The following is a 20026-nucleotide window of genomic DNA, read 5'->3' on the forward strand; positions in this document are numbered from 1 at the left end:
TTATTCATTTTATTCCCTTATATTAAATTGCTTCTATTTTTCTATTTGAATGTCATGGATCTTGTAAAATCTTGTTTAGATGGCCACTAATTGGGGTTTTGCATTGTTCTACTATCATCTTAGGATTTCTATTCACCTAATAGTTTAGAATTCTAAGTAAAGTGATAAATTGTAATTAAGGTATTGCGACAAGTATTTTAATTGTGAGGAAAAATAGAACCTAGGTTAAATGAATTGCATGCTTAATGAATTTGTTGCCTAGATTAACATGTTTCCACAAAGTGTAATGTTTTTACTAGGTTAAATAGATTGCATGCTTAATGTGTTTATTGCTGGGTAAAAAGGGTTAATTAAGAGCGCTTAGCTTTAATTAATTATATTAGGGAAATTGGGATAATTGACAGCTTAAGTGTTATCTGCGGGTTAATAGTTTAATTGGGAATAGGGAATATCATTCATCATTATTGATAGATTGATTGTTGAAGGTGGAGAGTAATTCTTGAATATTTCATTAATATCGTTATATCCTTAGTTATTCAATCGTTGATATTTATTTCATTTTATGTTCTCAGCTATTAAAACTAAAACTCCTTTTTAATTTCAGTCTAGTATTATTTTGAATAATAATTTGATCATAGTCTTCGTGGGTTCGACCCTTATTTACCGCTATACCGAAGTAGCTGGTGTAAGTGAATAAAATATATATATATTTAAATTTGATACGGTATACGACACGCATCATCAATTTTACATCTTTCTCTCTCCAAATTTATTCTATTCTATTATTTCAATTAATAAAAATGTTTAAATATATAATATTTAAATAATGTAAAGAAAACAAATAGACAAACTGATATATGACGTAATATAAAAAAATTATTTTGTCATAATTTTGTAATTAAAAAAATTAATGTGAGATTATACATTGGTAGAACCACAACTTGTTTAGGGTAGTCAATAGGCCCCTTAAATATCTAAGAAATAACTTTTTTTATATGTTAATTATAGAATATTTGATCTTCTTAAATATATATATATAGGAAAACTGGAGGCTAAAGTCCTCGTTATTTCAAAATTGATAAATAATAAGAAAGTGAAGAAAAGATATAAAATTTTAATTATTTTTTAAATTTTAAATTATTTTCTCTTTCTTATTCTTTCTCAAAATAACTATTTTAAATTAAACATTAATAATTTTTTATTAAAATTAATAAAAATGATTTAAAATAATTAAAAACTTATATATTTTCATAAATTAAAAATATAAGTTTTTTTTAAAAAAAAGTAAAGGAAAAATATAAGTTTTAATTATATTGATTAATTTTACTATTTTTTTCTTATTATTCTGAAAGTGAAAATAATTTAAAATTTTAAAAATAACTAAAATTATATATTTTTTCTTCACTTTCTTATTATTTCTCAAAATCATTTTAAAAAAATAGCTATAAAAGTGTAATATTTTAAAAATACTAGGTATATTTGCTACCAACAAAATAAGTTTGGGTATAAAAGTGTAACATTTTAAAAACATTAAATATATTTACCACAAAAAAAATATTGACATAAAAGTGCTACATTTTAAAAACATTGGGTATTTTAGCGGCTATTTACTCTAACATATATTATCAATTATACACACTACTACAAAAATGAGCTTTACCAAAAGTTTTTAACTGTCGTTATTGAGCAACGATGACAGTAGACTAACTGTCATATTTGCATATGCCAACATATGGGTAGTTATGCCGACAGTTATTAGGTGTCGTTGCTGGCAACGCCGACAGTTATTAGGTGTCGTTGTTGCTGGCAACGCTGACAATTAAACACTGTCGTTGTTGCTGGCAACGCCGACAATTATTAGGTGTCGTCGTTACTTGCAAAAAAATTATTTATTTTTATTTTAAATTAAAAATTATGATTTAAATGAAATATTTATATACAAATCTAAAAAATTATAGATTAAAATAATAAAACTTATACAAAGTATTTACAAATCTAATAAAACAAATTTTGGAACAAATATAACACTATTACTTGACTCAAAAATCATATAGTCTTGTCTATAAACATAATCGTCTTGACCTTAAAAAATATATAACTAGATTTACAAAGTAAATAATTAACCACTCAAAAAAGAATCATTTACTCTAATAAAAATTACAAATAAAATAAAACAATAAATTCATTGTCAAACAACATATCTTTCTTCTTATTGTCCTTGTACTCACCCTCGTTACCAATAATCTTTCCAAAGTAAGGATTGACTGCCATGAATTTCTTTCTAAAATCATCCCTGAAACATGAAAAATCACATTATAATTCACCAAACATGAAAAATCACATTATAATACACCAAACATGAAAAATTATAACAAGACTTTTATTGTAATGTAAATAAATAAGTTTACTCACAATTATTACACAACTCTCTTGCTACCAATGTCTCAGTCCATGTGTGACAACATATTCATTGCGATATCATTTATAGGAATATTGTCATTAAAATTTTGAAGAGAGAACATTGAAGTATAAAAGTAAATCAAACAGAAAATCAGACAACATATCTCCTAATTTACTAGCCTAGCCATCTATCACAATCAACACAAACAAATCAAACAACACACATGTTTTCATCCATATATCACGGCAGCACATTTTAGACAATAAATAAGAAAACAATATTCATTCAAATATAATTTTTCATAAATTATGATGGTAATTAAAGGAAAACTAACATCAATGATGAGATGTTACAATAGTATATAAAACCACTGAAACACATTTCACAAGAACGAGAAACATAGCAATTTATTACTAAAAATGAAAAAAAAAATACATAATTTTAGATATATACTGTATATATATAATTATATTTGTGTGTGCTGTGTTTATGACCCCATTCGAAACAGAGCAACTCATTAATCAAAATACAAACAAAAATTTTAAAAATGCAAGAGGATAATTCATGACCCTTTTCCTCTCTCAACTTCGGCCCAGTCATATATGTTGTTTCTCACTCTACAATAGTACCGCACTAGTTTTATCATTAAAAAAAATGGCTTGAAAAAATAAAGACCCCAAGTCACATAACATATTTGGCTTCATTAAATTTTCAAGCAAATTAGAACATGTATACCATATATAAACCTCAATCCTTACCTTGGTACCATTCCCTATACATAGACTCAACTAGCAAGTTTAGGCAAAACAAAACAATAAAAATGTAACAACACTCAAAACCCTTTTCATGTATCATTTATATAATTTCATCATAGAAAATTTCAACAACCAATGCCAATGAGAAACCCCAATTAAATAAATTTTACTCATCACAACTCAGTTAACAATTCTCGTATCTTCGAGACAGGAAAAAACACTAGAATCACAAGATCAGTAGTAGAGTTTAGATATCTATTTTTTTTAATAATTGGTGCCAAACATAGCAACCAAATAGATTAATAACACAACAGAGATAGCTGAACCAGCCAACAAGAACTAGAACAGACAAAATACACCAGGACCTACACCTGGGAATTACACTGAAAAGAAAGTGAACTAACAGAATACAAAGACTAGCGGAACAGAGAAATAAACAACAATACAAAGACTTAACACCCTACCACACCAAACATAGTTACAACTCCTTGAAATGTACTGAACTTCCACCATTGTATAAGCCATAAGTTCATAAAAATACATTTCATAGTAAATTTTGTAGAAATTTACAGAAAAAGTAGGCTTCCGATGACAATTAATCTCCATGACCATCAATCTACAACACTGAGTTAATGGAGGGGGAAATGGTTCAAGAATCATAATAAATGCAAGTTGATACAGTACATTAATTCAGGGATTACTTGTGTAATTGTGTGTCCTAAGCTTATAAAACTGCTACTATTGATCAAAACCAATTGAACATACAACAATCAATATATATTCTATGATCCCTCTTATATGATGTAACAATTAATTATGTTGGTTAGCCAATTGTAGATGTGACCAGTGGGTAATTTCTTGTACTATATATAATCAAGATTAAATGGTTATAGGGTGTGCCTATAATTAAAGGTCTTGGGTTGATATGGTGAAGCTTTGGGTGTGCCTAGTAATAATCTTAGATGGTTCAAATTTATCTGAACATAACACATGCCTATATATATGTATAATATATATTTATATATATGTATATATATTAATATATATATATATGAGAGAACACTTTTCAAAAGGAGATCTTTCCTAATAATCAAAACACATTCACAAATAAAAGTCATAATAAGAGCAGGCACAGTAATGATGGCTGCAAAAAGAATCATACCACCCTCAGTAACTCGAGTTCTTCTAAATCTTGATTGGTCAACTATCGTTAATTATATGGAACCATAAGTAATTGGTTTCATAGTTCCACTAGCCTCATTTGAATGGTACTGTCAAAAGAGAAATCAAATAGAAGATTAGTAACATGTAAGAGAAACAAAACAGATAAGCAGAAAATAAATTAACCCAAAAAATAGATAGTGAATTGGAAGGAGCTTTCAGTTCCCCAAATTTTGAGACTAGACTGGAAGGTCACTCACATATATAGGGTGGAAAATAACTATACCCCTCTCATGTGGATGAACATGATATTTAGAACCTGGTCTGCAACAGGGAGTAATAAGGTGATGAAATAATCTCTGTTGCCATCGACTTGACACAAATTCACCATTGCAACATACTTCCGGCCAAAATGGGGTATAGAAAGAAAAAAAAAGAAACAAAATGAAAACTCAACATAAATAATCCAAAAACATTTAAAAATTTAAAAATACTTGAATCTAATAATATCTTACAATTAAATTGATTAACATATAATCAATTCAAGATTACCATATAAGCCACAGACCAAAAACGAGCAAGCTATCCTACAATATAAACGATCAAAATCATCATCAAATCATATATTGATGTGTTTGTAAATATAAATATACACACACTAATCACAAACGAGTAGTTATATTTGTATACTAATCAAATTAATATTAAGTAAACCCTCAAAACTGAGAGATAAAAAAGCTTACATACCTTTGTTGGCCAAGCATGTAACACCACCTTCGATGCCAAGCTCGTCGCACCCCAAGCCAGCCATTGTGCAACAACACTAGCCTATCGCACCGCAGCCCGACGCGCCAGCATGTCAAACCAGTGCCGTAAAACTCATCACAACACAACCCATCACATCAAAACTTCCGTCCCCAAGCCCCACGCTGCAACCTACAAGAGAGAAATAGAGAAGAAGTGAAAAGGAAAGAGATGGACGAGAGGGGAGTGATAGAGATAGGGTGAGAATGGTGGCGCGACAATGTTGGAATGAGATAGACAGTGAGAGAGAAGGGTGGGGGCGACAGCTAATGAGAATAAGGGTGAGTGAAGAATGAGTGAAAGATTTTTTTATGTTAGGGTGTTCGAAATGAGGGTTTCATTTTCTTTTTATGGATTTAATTTTTTTGAATGGAGTATGCCGATTTAAAAAAATATATATAAATATATATTAAAAAAATTATAACTAAGAAATTTACATATTAAAATTACTTTACAATATTTTCCAATCAATAAAACAACTCATTTTTAACTAATAATAATTTATAAACATGTTAAACAATAATATAGTTAAATTAAATTAAAGTATTGTTACTCTTAATATCATAATTAATTTAAAGTTTGATATAAAAGTTATTATAAATTCAAAAGTTAATAATATGAAAAATTTAGAAAGAAAAAAAATCTAGTTTTAAAAGTTTTTAATAAATACATATTTACATAATTTAGTTTATTTTTAAAATTTTATTATTCATTAATTGTATTTTAAAAATTTTAATTTGAATTTTGGCGACATTTTATAACTGTCGGCATTGGGTTTTTATTAACTGTCGGGGTTGAGGTCAATATCGACAATTTTTAACTGTCGGCATTGGTCTTGAATTAACTGTCGGTGTTGGGGTCAATAGCGACAATTTTAATTGTCGGCATTATTCTCGAATTAATTGTCGGCGTTGGGGTCAATAGCGACAGTAAAAAACAACGGTGACAGTTATTAACTGTCAGCATTGGTTTCTATGCCTACAGTTTTCAACTATCAGCGTAGAGCTCCGCTAAGCAATTACGACAGTCAACAGAGACAGTCAACAGAGTTGACTGTCGTTGTTGCGTCTCGGGAAAGCCCAGTTTTGTAGTAGTGACAATATACCTATGCGTGTCATTATCTAGTCCACTAGCACATTCTACATGTCTCATTACAAAGGAATCTTACATGCACCTAGAGACTCAAGTGAGGTTGCTCATCTCATTGCAAAATTTTCTTTCAAACATAAAGCATTTACTAGGTGGATAGGGAATGGAGTGTTCCTGGTGATGCATATTCTACAGTTTGGTAGATATGACAAATCCTTCTGCCATTTAGTTGTGTTTTTCTGTAATTTGTATTTGCTTTTGCTTTCAGTTAGTGAATCCATTTTTAAATATATATATATATGTGTTGGGAAAACATATTGCAATAAACACAAACTCTTCCTTCTTTGTATGTCAAATATCAAATTACTTATCAAACACCACAACTAGCAATATTAACCAAAGCAACACAAGCAATATAAATCATAAACAATGATAAAAGTGAGACACCAAGATTTTTACGTGGAAACCCAATGTGGGAAAAACCATGGGGACCGTAGTCCGCTTAAATCATCCACTATCACCAAAGTCCAATAATGGGATTACAATGTTCTTATCTAGTATAACTAGAGGCTTACAACAACATCAAGATTACAATCTTGGATCAACAATGCATATAATCATCATCTATAAAGATGGTACACCAAAGAAAAAGTTTGGGTCTCACCAAATGGGTATAGTGGGAGAGCACCTTAGAGAGGACAAACACCAAATTGGAACTGGTAGATTCGTAGAGCACTTTGCAAGGATTAACCACCAAAAATTTGAGCTAAAATGGATGAGAATCAATCACTCAATCTTCAAGTCAAAGTGTCAAAAACTCACTCTTTCTCTCTCTAGCTTTTCTCTCCTCTTTCCCTCTTTTTCTTATTTGTTTCCATGACTGGGTTCTTTGTCTTGCCAGCCAACCCCTTCTTTTTTTTTTATTAATGCAGCTCACATAAGTTGCCTTCTTCTCTTTTTTTTTTCTTTTCTTTTGGGCTCAAAGCCCTTATTTTGCTCCAAGGCCCACAACATATGGGGCGGACCCAACAAATCTCCCCCTTGCCCTTAGTTGGTGGGCTCTAATAAGCCTGTTCTTCGTCTACAAGCTTCAAGCTTCTCCTTAGGCAAAGACTTTGTCAACATGTCTAACCCATTCTCACTGGTATCCACCTTTTCTAAGTGCAATTCTTTCATCTCTAGCACATCATGAATCCAGTGATATCTAACACCAATATGCTTAGATCTTAAATGGAATGTTGAATTCTTGGAGAGGTGAATGGCGCTCTGACTATCACAGTAGACAATATATCTTTCTTGTTGCAAGCCTAATTCTTGTAGAAACTTTTTCATCCACAAAGCTTCTTTACAAACATCAGTCACAGCTATGTATTCAGCTTATGTAGTAGACAAAGCAATACATTTCTATAACCTTGATTTCCATGAAATAGCTCCCCCTACAAATGTCATCAAGAATCCTGAAGTGGATTTCCTGGAATCACAATCACCTGCCATATCTGGATCGGTGTACCCATCAAGCATAGGTTCGCCATTGCCAAAGCATAAACACAACCTGGAAGTACCTCATATATATCTCAATATCCATTTCACTGCTTCCTAGTGTTCTTTACCAGGATTAGAGATAAATCAGCTGACAACTCCAACTGCATGAGCAATAACTGGCCTAGTACAGACCATAGCATACATCAAACTACCTACTGCTGACGAGTAAGGCACTTTGATCATTTCTTCTTTATCTTTCTCACTTGTAGGACATTGCTGGGAGCTAAGCTTGAAATGGCTTGCAAGAGGAGAACTAACTGCTTTAGCATTTCTCATGTTGAATCTTTTAAGATCTTTTTCAACATAAGCTTCTTGAGATAGCCAAAGTTTCCAATTCTATTGGTCACGGGAAATCTTCACGACAAGTATTTGTTTCGCCGATACCAAATCTTTCATGGCAAAAGACTTGACCAACTCTCCTTTTAGCTTTTCAATTTTTCTAGCATCATGACCAACAATCAGCATATCATCAACATACAACAGGAGAATAATAAAATCATCATCATAAAACTTCTTTGTGAACACATAATGATCAAAAGTAGTTCTGTTATACCCATGGCTCAACATGAAGGAATCAAACTTCTTGTACCACTGTCTAGGTGCCTGTTTGAGTCCATATAAGATTTTTCTCAACTTGCACACAAGATTCTCCTTTCCCTTGACTTTGAAACCCTCTGGTTGCTCCATGTAAATTTCTTCTTCCAAATGACTTTGAAGCAGTTTTCACATCAAGTTGTTCAACCTCTAAATTCAAGCGAGCAGCTAAACTAAGAACAACTCTAATAGAAGACATTTTCACATCAGGAGAAAAGATTTCTTCAAAGTCAATACCTTTCTTTTGACTGAATCCTTTCACAACCAGTCTTGCATTGTACCATTTTTGTGAGCTATTGTTTTTAGTCTTCAACCTGTAAACCCATTTTTTCTTAAGAGCTTTCTTCCCTTTAGGCAACTTCACCATGTCATATGTGTGGTTCTAAAGCAAGGATCTCATCTCCTATTGCAAGGCTTTAACCCACTCACACTTATGCTCATGTAGAACACCTTCTTGGTAAGTTTCTGGTTCTCCCCCATCAGTAAGCATCGCATACTCATGAGGAGTGTATCTTGAAGATGGTTTACGCTCTCTTGTGTATCTTCTCACTGAAGTCTCAATTGGTGGTGATGGAGGTGCTTGCTCAACATGTTCATCAGTTGGCTCAACATCATAATCATCATCAACTGTAGGAACACCTTCATTGAAATTCTCACTACGATCTTCTCGTTCATCTACCTCTTCATTGGCATGTTCTTCATGGTTTTCCTGTTCATCTCTCCCATGATCATCATGTACTATAGGTGGAGGAACTAAGCTAGTACTCACATGAACATCAACATGGAAATTATGCTTCTGATTTTGCCACTATCTTCAAATAGTTGATCGTCAAGAAACACCACATCTCTGCTTCTAATTATCTTCTTGTTCACTAGATCCCATAATCTGTACCCAAACTCTCATGACCATATCCCAAGAAAATGCACGATTTTGCCTTATCATCAAGCTTGGCCTCTCATCTTTAGGAATATGCACAAATGCTCTGCACCCAAAGACTCTCAAATGATCATACGAGACATCTTTCCCTTTCCATACTCACTCAGTTACATCACCATTCAGAGGAACTAAAGGAGAAAGGTTAATTAAGTCAACTGTAGTTCTCATAGCCTCCCTCCAAAAGGACTTAGGTAGCTTGGATGGGAAAGCATACACCTAATACTTTCTTCAATGGTTATGTTCATTATTTCTGCCACACCATTATGCTAAGGAGTTTTTGGAACTGTCTTCTCAAGCCTGATACCACTACAAGAAAAAAATGCTTTTAATAAGACCAAAATGTGTTATCAAAACATACCATAACACTTTTTGATGTGTTAAGACCGACTATGTTATCGTAGGTCAGAGTACTTTACATAACACTTTATCATTGTTATACAGATGTGTTATTATACTGTCAACGATAACACACTTTCTGTGTTATTTTAATAAATAGATAAGTATTTAATTTTATTATTTATAGTCGATTATATAATACATTTCAATACTTATAAATTTGTGTTATACTACACTTTAGTATAACAAATTTTTTGTGTTATACTTCACTTTAGCATAACACATTTTTTGTGTTATATAATGAAGTTTGCATAACAAAATTATTTACTTATAAAAAGTGTTATTGTAATAGATATTATAACACATTTTTCGTATTATTTTAATATTTAGATAAGTTTAAATTCTCATTATATATTCATTTATATAACACTAATTTATTCTATTACATTTTTTATTTTTTATTTATATAATTAAAATTAGCTTTCTAATATATACCAGCATCATCAAATGAACTTAATTTTCAAATAAACAAAAGTAAAAACATTCAACATTGTATTAACAATCCACAAATTAGTTTAAAACATTCAACACTGTCATCAACAACAAAATGTTCTTTAAGTATTCAAGTAGTCTTAAATATTCAACATATTGAAAAGTTACTACTTTCAGCACAAAATATTCTACTGCTGCCCAACACAAAGCCTATGTGATCTATACATGTTAAAACAAGCTCGTTAGAGATCCCTCCCAATGTGACATTTTTCTCCTGCAATAGCAGATAAAAGGTAAGGTATATGCTTAAAAAAAATTAAATAATATGAATCAAATAATAAAAGTGTATACAATATAAGACCTAAGCAAGCAATACCAAGTGAACATACTTCAAAATTCAAAATATTGCTATCACACTGTGAATAGATACATATTGTAGTAAACAAACATTAACATTTTCAGGTTAAAGGGGCCTCAATTTCACCCTAAAGACATCTCTGGTTCAAGTGCTTAATTACTGAGACAACATGTTAAAAGTTTGGGAGATTTGAGTTACAAAAGCATTTAGAATGATACTATTATTTCTAGGGTAGATCCATCGAATCTCATATCTCATTTAAAGGAGAGGTGTAATAGAATATGGAGCTCAAACAGGTACTAAACTCTAGACCTTAAGTTATTTGGGCACTAACAATATATTGATAAATTGATATATTGAGCCGCCCTTTGCCACAATGCCTTTAAAAAGTTGAGTACATTAAGCAACACAAAGGGTTTGCTGGAATAAAGAAATTAACAGATCAAAATATGTAACAAATTAGTTTAAAGAACAACCGGAAAAAAAAAATTGAGGGATAAACCAGGCTAAGGATGTCTCTAGGAGAACTTACTTATTGATATGACTGTCAGAATTTACAACATAACAAAGTACTGTATCTACAAGGCTTGAACTTTTAGACTCTACTGGCCCAGAGGAAACCTCAATTGCTGGCAGCTTCCCATCACCAACATTACCTGGTTGGACGTCCATAAACTCTTTGGTGGCAAATACAACAATAAAAAAAAAGCAGGTTGTATAGAACACAAAGATCAATATAAACAGTTAATGAGAAATCCCAAAATGAAACAACGGAAAATTAACCAAGAGTGATTCACTTATTAACACCAGAAAACATATACAAATGTCAAAAAGTAGCACACCTGATAACGAGCAGCAGCAGTGAAAAGATTGACGGTAGCAACAAATAAGTCTTCATTTTCTTCAGATTGCTCTAGTAGAATAAAGCTTACAGAATCTTTCAAATCAACAACCTAGACGGTGTATTAATTAAAATATATTAAATGAGAAACAATGGGTCAGTTGTTCAAATAAAAAAATTAATGATCAGGAAAGAAAATGCATTAACTCGAACATGCTAAACCTGTTTATCATCTAGACCAAAGCTGCTTGCAGAAAAATATGGTGGCAAGAAATCTGCTGTCATCAACAGCGTTGACAGTACTTTAGTGGCGCCAATCTGTATGGCCTACATGGATAAGTTAAAACTCCTTAGTAAAATGTAGTAAAGATTTCCAACAATATAGGAATAGCCAGTCTACATACAACCATTAAACCATAAAAGGGGTCCAAAGCATATAAAGGATACAGACAAGTTTGTCCCAAGTTGTGTGCTCAGCACAATTTCTCATTAATAATGATGGAAACCTTGCACTTAATGCCATAGTCAATCTATAATTAGATCCATTTTACATGAATAGACTTTCACGTTTTAGCATGGGGATACACCAATTGATGTCAAGCATGACGAAACAAATGCAAGTAAAATTATGTCGTATCCATCCCGTCAATATCAAACAAGGTTTATGATCACAAAATATCTTTTAAAAAATAAACTACTTTCCTCAATTTTGTGTACTTTCTGTGTAGTGACTAAACATCATCAACCCTCAGCAGAGGAGACAAAAGAATATACTACTATAAGATCTTTACCCAAATAGACAACACACACACATTGTAAGTCTTCCTCCATCAACAACAAATTGCTAGAGATTTTCACTGAATCAATGAAGTTTACTTATGATATGAAACTATGAGTTTCATTCGTATTAAAAGCCATGATTGATACCAACAAAATAGATACACACTAAAGATATGCCAAGGTCCAATATAAATGTTTTATGTGGAAGAAATCACTTCATCGTGTCTCTTTGGGTTTCCTCAACCAAAGAATTTAGGGACTGCCCCTTCTTTTTGTATCTACCATTACTGGATAGTGTGCTTCAATATATATTAATATATACATATACACATATACAATTTACATGCACAATCCACAAAATGTTGGTGATGAACGAATGTGTGAGTCTAAACTGAGAAAATCAGAAGACCAAAAAGGAAAAAGAACACCAACAAAGTAAAAGAATCTTTAAGTGCTGTTGTTGAATGCATAACAGGCAGAGAAGTTCCCCTCAAATAAGAGGAAACAACATAATATGAAAAATGTTTTCAGTTCAAGCATCGAGAGAATCCTTACAGGATTGCAAAAATAAGATACCAAGGAGACAACAGCAGCAACTACAGATATTGGTTTTGTTGCAGATGACAAAACTGATTGAAGAAAGATGGGGAGGCTGGAAGATGTATCCTGAAAAATTTAAATAACAGAACATCATCTCTTGTAATTAAAAAGTACTAATCAAAGAATCAACAAAAATCATAAAGAGAGAATTCTATTAACAAAGGTATATTTTGCAGCTTTAGACAAACAAAATTTTTGAATTCCGGCCCAAAAAATAGTTAGTCAAAAGATAAAAATATAATTACTCTTCTTTGCAGCAAAGAAGGTTAATAATTTGCAATCCTCAAAAGGAGTAGCTCTCAAAGTTAGCATGTAGTTTGCTTCCAGAAGGCCTGAGGTTCAAGTCCCCGCACGAGCACTTCTCATAGCAACTGTTATAGTTTCCCACACCCTAAATATTGTAAAGTTAGGGGGGAACCCTAGTTTCGAACTTGGGCTCGCTAAGCAGGTCTATGGGATTTCTGGGTATAAAATATTTTTGCTATGAGAACAATGTTCAGATTTAACTACATCTAATAACCATAGCACCAAGAATTGCCAACATCTATGTTACTAATTCCAACTTGGGCCAAGAATAAAAAAGTAGCCACCTGTTTAATGGACAATGTAAGGAAATTTGGCAAGCACATTGTATAGAATATCCAAAACAGATGATATAGCAAGCGATAAACCTTCAATTTTTGTGACATCAAAGAGACGGCTAACATGAAGTTTCTGCAAGATAAATGGAAAAAAAACAAGACAAAAGAAGAAAAAGATTATAGGAAGAAAAATTCTCAAATCAGTGAAGAAACAAAATTAGATAACAAATTCTAACCAAACAGAATCAGAGCATTCAGACCTCCAATGCTTGTGAAGTCATGCAAACAATCCAAAAAAGAGCACTATGGATTGAAGAATCAGAAAGTAACATGTCCCAGATGACCCCAACCAGCTTTCCAGCGTATGATGTCAACGCGATACCTTTTTTAATCAGTTCAAACACCTAAATAGATTTTTTTTAAAAAGAAAGAAAATCAGACTGGCCTGTAAAGAACAACTAGTCTTTAAAATATTGACCTCTGATGTGTAGAACTATATTAAACTTGGCAAATCAAACTAAAGGCCTTACCTCAAGGAACCATTAGAGCCAGTATCAAGAATATTTGTATTTAAAGCCACATCAAATAAATTTGCCTTAACAGCTGCTGCAGAATCGTATGAAGGGCAACTGACCAAAAAAAAAAAACAATGTAAAAGTCATCATAATCAGAAGCAAGGCTTCGGGCAAGCAAACAATTTAAGTATATGCCAAGAGGCCCACAAAACATTTTAACATCGTGAAGTTCTGGGGTTTGTAGCATTCAAGCACTTAAATTCCTTATTGAAACAATTGCATCAGTAAATCTTCTCATAAGAAACGTGCTGGTGGAAAAGTATAACGATATCTTCATACACAAATTTTTTTAGTCAAAAGCAAATGACATAACTATGATGCTCTTGGTGACCTTAACTACTAGCCTTCCACAGAGAACATTATGTTTTAATTTTCCATACAACTGCATAGGTAAAACAGCAAACGTATGGCGTTGACTTTAAAATGACTGACTAAAATTCACCCCAAACTTCATGCAAGAAAGATCCATATATAAGTTTATACCCAAAAGTAGAAAAGAAATGCAATATGGATTAGCTTACATTTCAACATCTTTGCCAAGATGTTAACACCCATGGCCATTATTGCAGCACTATTAGGATTAGGAGATAATTTCCTGACCAAAGTGCAGATGATCTCAACAACCCAGGGCAAAAGATAAGAGACAAGAGCATTAACATGCAAGAAACAAACATAACATAGTACACAGGGAAAGAACAGTATTTACCACACTCGACTCTCCAATTGCCCACTCACAACAGTTTCTTGAGCATGAAATGAGCTGCCAATGCCCATTAAAGAAAAACACACAGCCTAGAGCATAAAGAAAAAAAATATCAATAGAAAGAACAAGGTAAACCAAAAAATTTATAGAAAAATCAAACAAGCCTAACAAGAAAAGAAACTCTTGGCAAATTTTTAAATAATCAAAACACAACAAATTGAAGATTCCCATTTGTGCCAATTCCAAAGTGCAAAAAATAGTTAACAGACCTTAAAGCCAATGTACAGTAAAACATATTTCAACAGAAAATTGCATGAATAGCCAAGCAGTAAAATAGTCACATGACACTAGTTTTAACATCTATCTAGGAGGGCACAAATAAAGTAAGAAAGACTGGATTTTATGAGTAGAGGATGAAACTAGACATGCCCAAGCCTCTATAATCAGTCCTCCACATGCATACCATAATAGCTTAAACCAAACCACAAAAGGCAACATCAAACAAGAAGTCGTTTTCAAATCACTCCATGCATAAGAGCACTCTCCCAACAAAAGGATGTAAACATTATTCATCAAGATAGAAAGAAAGGAATAAATTTCTGATTAAGATTCTAGACCTATCAAACATTTTTGTCTTTTTTAATAAAGGGGGTGAATTAAACAATACTAAGCTAACCTGGTTGGGCACCAAGATCTATAACATGCAGCTTTGATGTAATTTGGCTAGCATTAAAAGTCTTTGTTGCAAAGGAAATGAGAGTAGAAGGATTCTCATTCCCTGGAACCTGTATAAATTCGACAATCAATCAACAAATATGCATATATGATATGCATACCAAGTGTGATAAAAAACAAGAGAATTAAGAGAGATAAAGAGAGGGAGAAGTTAATTTACGCACTTTAAATTGTGCAAAAGCAGCAGCATGAGCTTCCAGAGCTTGACTTCTCTGTTGTTCCACTGAAAAGAGTTGCATATTCCCTTTGACCAGATTTTGCCTCTGCAAACAGAGTAGAGAAATAAATCAAGTACAAGAAATAGGACAATTAAAGCTCAGAGTCGGCCAAGCAATCAATAAGGTATTAAAGCATGTTACAGAAAAATTCAAAAGGACCATTTGGACAAGGCTCTTTGGCACTAACTTGTTACAGGGGAAGCAGTCCCTTCTATTCCAACTACATGGATTACATCATTACAAATGTAACATATAAATACCAAGATCATCAAATATATTGGCTTGATGAGGATTTCCCTATGAAAAATCTATACATAAAGCATGTCTGCATATGAGTATCAATCTACTAAATGATGTTACAATATATAAGAACATACCTCAGGAGCACCAGTGGCAATTCCAATCAAAACCAACCACTTTTCAGAAGGGTCACATCGATAGTTTATTATCTGATTGTTTGCCAGATTAGTAGTTCTTTCGAAGATCTTCACAGGTTCAGTCTCACCTACAAGGAAGATATAGTGCACATACCAGCCAAATTTTTAAAACAAAAGTAATTGTATTGTAAAACAAAGCAGGCTAGAAGAGAAGTTTAATAATAATAATAAAGTGACAAACCTTCAATTGACCAATGATATACTGAGGTCTGTGTAACCAGACCCAACAACTTTGGGGTAATCCATTTCCAAAATACAACCTACACAAGTGCATGGAGGCCATGTGAAACAAAATAAAAGCGAAAGAAAATAATATCATGACTAGTCCCCGGGACAAGAGCTATAAAATTGCATATGATAAAACAGTAGCCCAAAATAGTAAGAAATAAAACAAACAAAAGCTCAAGTGGCCAAATTTAAAGTAAGTATTGTTAAAAGAAAAAAAAACTCAAAGAAATCAAATTTATATTAGGTATAATGACAATGAGTGAGTCAAACTCCAAAATTTGTGTAAAAATGCGAGTGAAGTATACAAATCACAGTAGAAATCATTTATCATGTCTATTTCTAGTGCGATCGAACAACTATATAAAATAATACTATAAAAATCCTCACACTGCCAGACTATCCTTTACAACTTAATATCAAGATCCTGACACTATAAGAACAGAGATTAAGAGTTTGACACCATAGGAATAAGTCATGAGTAAGTTTTCACTAGATTATGTCTACCAATGTTTGCTTTAGTTTACTTGCCGTGTCATATATTACAAGTCCGACACCATAGGGATAAGTCATGAGTAAGTTCTCACCAAATTACATCTACCAATATTTGCTTTAGTTTACTTGATGTGTCATTTGCAGAAAATAAAACTACATACGATTAACATATGTAGGTTAAAGCATTCAGAGAAAAATCCATCCTCAAGATGCAATTTCACCTAGTTTAACTAAAAAAATACAGCCACATCTAAGTAAAGATAACATCACACACACTAAAAAATTCAACATGAAAAGAATAAGTCAAGAGGCATAGACTTTAACATTTCATCTGTATAAAGACAATGAATTGACTGTGACGAACATACAGAGAACACAAAATGAGCTTAAAGTTGATTAAGTAACAAGTAAACTGTGGGATACACTTATAATGCACATCACAACAAGTTTAGACAAAATCTCAAAGATTATGCAATAGAACAATGCAAAAATGCATATAAAGCATTACAGAACGACAAAATAAAAAAATTAAATTGTTTAAATTAAATCTCAAAGATTCTGCAATAGTGTAACAAGACATTTATAGACCAACTAAAATTTCAAATACATATTCCAGAATATAGCAATCATATATGATTCATATCATTTTTGAAATGCAGCTAAAAGTCATAACCTACCTTTCAATGCAAGAATTTTAGAATTCAGATTCATCAGTGCAGAGTTTGCAGTAATAGGTCTCCTCAGAGGTTGATTTGGCATACTCATATCGATTATAACAACACTATTCTGCAGGGACGTTTCCCTCATGCATATGTACTGATCAGATTCCATAATGACATGCGTAAAGTGATGAATTATAATATCTAGAATTGTTGTACTTATAAAAACCTTGCATTCTGATTGCCCAGGATTTTCTGTGGACTCTTCCCTTTCTTTTACTTTCTCCTTAGCACCCTTCAAAACGATAATTTAAAAATGAAAAACACAAGATAAGTGAATACAATTGAAAAAGAAAAAGATTTTCTTTCCCAAAGAAACTATATTCTTATGAATATTAAACATAATTCAGCTGCAACGAAAGTATCAAGTCCAGCAGGCAGGAAAGAGACTATTCCTCCAAAAGTTAGCATATATACTTTAATTGGGATAACTAGCTTCCTTTCTCCATGTCAAGAGCAAACAATACAGCAAAACGAGTGTCTCTAATGTTATCCATAACCAGCAAAATTCCCCCAACAAAACCCACCAACCATAACACAACCCAACAAAGAAGTACATCATATATATAGATACGAATATTGGAAAAGGTAAAAGAAAAAAAGACACTAAATAGATAAAGACCCACAAAGATAAAGACAATGCATACACAAACAGCTTCATTTTGTGGTGAAGTATTGATACAAAATTGTATGCATAAGAATTGATGAAATGGAAGAAGAAGAAAAAAAAAATACCTGATTGCTTCTTTTTTCTAACTGGGTGATTAAACTTGCAATTGGATCCAAACTTACACGTTCCAGCCTTGAGGTAAAATGAGCAATCTTCAGCTTTAGGCCTCACTGGATACTGATACTTTCGAATACCACCACCATACCCGTTCTTCTTATCCATCTCACCGCTACCATTATTTACTTCACTGACATTTTCAGTCTCATTTCCACTCTTATTCTCTCCCACTCCACCATCTTCATCATCGTTCTCTTCTACTTCTCTCTTCCTATCCTCATTTTCATCTTCATCCTCATACTCAGTTTCATTCTCGTTCTCACTCCCATTCCCATACCCATCCTCATTCACATTCTCATTTCCATCGTCACTTCCATTCCGGCTCCCCATTTCTTCTCCACTCAAATCCCTGTCAAAAACCTCGCAAGCTCCTGATGAATAGAAGCTCCGCTTACCTCCTCTTCCTTCTCCTTCTCGACCGCCCCATGACGGAGATCAGAAGTTTCAGGATCGGGATCACCATTGTTATTTGAAGAAGAAGAAGAGGAAGACGGTGGCTGATACTGAAACCCTAACTAGGTATCGATTGAGGGATGGTCGGAAGTGTCTTAGAAAATTGTTTAGAGGTTTGGAAATAAAAAAGTAGAGTAAATAAAAAAGTAAAAAGTAGAAGATAACTTTACTAATACGCAGGCTCCAAAATTTTGGTACCGCCAATTTTTTTTCCCACCTATTATTTTATGTATCATAATACTTTTTCAATACTATTATATTCATATGTTATGGAAAGGGGTATTTGGTGTAGTGTACCATGGAGTCCGCAATCCTATCAAATGGACCCATGTACTCACCACCATTATCTGCTCGAACACACTTTAAGTTTCTTCCAGTTTCTCTTTCAATTCTGGCATGAAGTTCTTTGAAGACATCGAGCACCTGGTCTTTATATTTCAAAGCAAAAACCCAAACTTTTCTAGAATGGTCATCAATAAAAGTAACAAAATAAAGTGCACCTCCAAGAGTTTTAGTTTTCATAGTACAAACATCAGTATGAATCAAATCAATGACATTTGATCTTCTAGATGGTGGATGTGTATGAAAAGAAACTCTATGTGTTTTTCTAGCTAAGCAATGATCATAAGTTTTAAGAGGCATACCTTGCAAATTTGTTACACTAGAAGTCATCATTTCAATGGAAAACACTATTCTGCCTTCACCACACGTTCCTAAGCGCTTGGTGAGTTGGGTTATCCATGTACTTCCCAGGACGACCCATTTCAAGAGGATTCATCCAAGACTTTAGATCTCATTAATTCTAAGGAGGAGCCCATTCTATAAGAAAGGCTCTTCTTTTCTTCTTTTTATCTAACATCGTCCGGTAGTTCCCTTTAGTCTGTTTCTTAGAAGCTAGGACACCAAAGAACGAATTAGCTCTTTCAAGCCCCATTTCTATAAGAGAAAGCTAGAAGGTAATAGCTGATTGGAAATATGAGTGTCAGAAAGTTGCAGATGTTGTATTGCTGCCTGCTCAAATCAACATCCCTCTACGAGTTTGTAAGAATTTCTTTCTAGAAAGAGTTTGAATTCTTTTCTCACTGATATGACCGAGACTCTGGTGCTAAAGATCAATGCTTGCATCCTTTTGAACTGCATTAATCTCTCATTTGTGCTGCTTAGCTTCCATGACATAGAGAGTATTCATTTTCTTTCCTTTCACCACAATAAGGAAACCTTTGGTGAGCTTCCATTTACTTTCACCAAACCAGTTTGTGAACCCCTCATCATCAATTTTGCCAGTAGATATAAAGTTAAGGCGAATGTCTGGAACATGTCTAACATCCTTGAGAATCAATTTGCTCTCAACACTAGTTTCCAAGCAAATATATCTCATACCCACAATCTTTGATGCACCATTGTTTCC

General features: G+C 32.8%; 1 protein-coding gene and 2 long non-coding RNA genes across 5 annotated transcripts; all 3 read right to left on the reverse strand.

The window, feature by feature from the left end:
* Nucleotides 1–10996: 10996 nt before the first annotated feature.
* On the reverse strand, nucleotides 10997–12804 carry LOC133782557 (uncharacterized). 2 transcript variants are annotated; one of them, XR_009870581.1, is made up of 3 exons: nucleotides 12646–12804; nucleotides 11312–11637; nucleotides 10997–11125 (listed from the first exon to the last, which is right to left on the reverse strand). It is a non-coding gene; the product is annotated as an uncharacterized LOC133782557 (long non-coding RNA). The 2 variants fall into 2 exon arrangements; XR_009870580.1 differs by having other exon boundaries at nucleotides 10997–11146; nucleotides 12646–12801.
* Nucleotides 12805–15232: 2428 nt separating this feature from the next.
* On the reverse strand, nucleotides 15233–17486 carry LOC133782558 (uncharacterized). Of its 2 annotated transcripts, XR_009870583.1 has the most exons (5): nucleotides 17337–17486; nucleotides 16121–16199; nucleotides 15880–16007; nucleotides 15449–15547; nucleotides 15233–15334 (listed from the first exon to the last, which is right to left on the reverse strand). It is a non-coding gene; the product is annotated as an uncharacterized LOC133782558 (long non-coding RNA). The 2 variants fall into 2 exon arrangements; XR_009870582.1 differs by lacking the exon at nucleotides 17337–17486 and having other exon boundaries at nucleotides 16121–16293.
* Nucleotides 17487–17508: 22 nt separating this feature from the next.
* Nucleotides 17509–18521, reverse strand: LOC133782556 (zinc finger CCCH domain-containing protein 43-like). Its single transcript, XM_062221889.1, has 2 exons — nucleotides 18114–18521; nucleotides 17509–17613 (listed from the first exon to the last, which is right to left on the reverse strand). The coding sequence occupies exons 1-2, from the start codon at nucleotides 18493–18495 to the stop codon at nucleotides 17606–17608; spliced, it is 390 nt and encodes a 129-aa protein (XP_062077873.1). The 5' UTR covers nucleotides 18496–18521; the 3' UTR covers nucleotides 17509–17605.
* Nucleotides 18522–20026: the final 1505 nt, after the last annotated feature.

The sequence above is a fragment of the Humulus lupulus genome, chromosome 6 (assembly GCF_963169125.1).
Source record: "Humulus lupulus chromosome 6, drHumLupu1.1, whole genome shotgun sequence".
In the NCBI taxonomy this organism is placed as follows: Eukaryota; Viridiplantae; Streptophyta; class Magnoliopsida; order Rosales; family Cannabaceae; genus Humulus; species Humulus lupulus.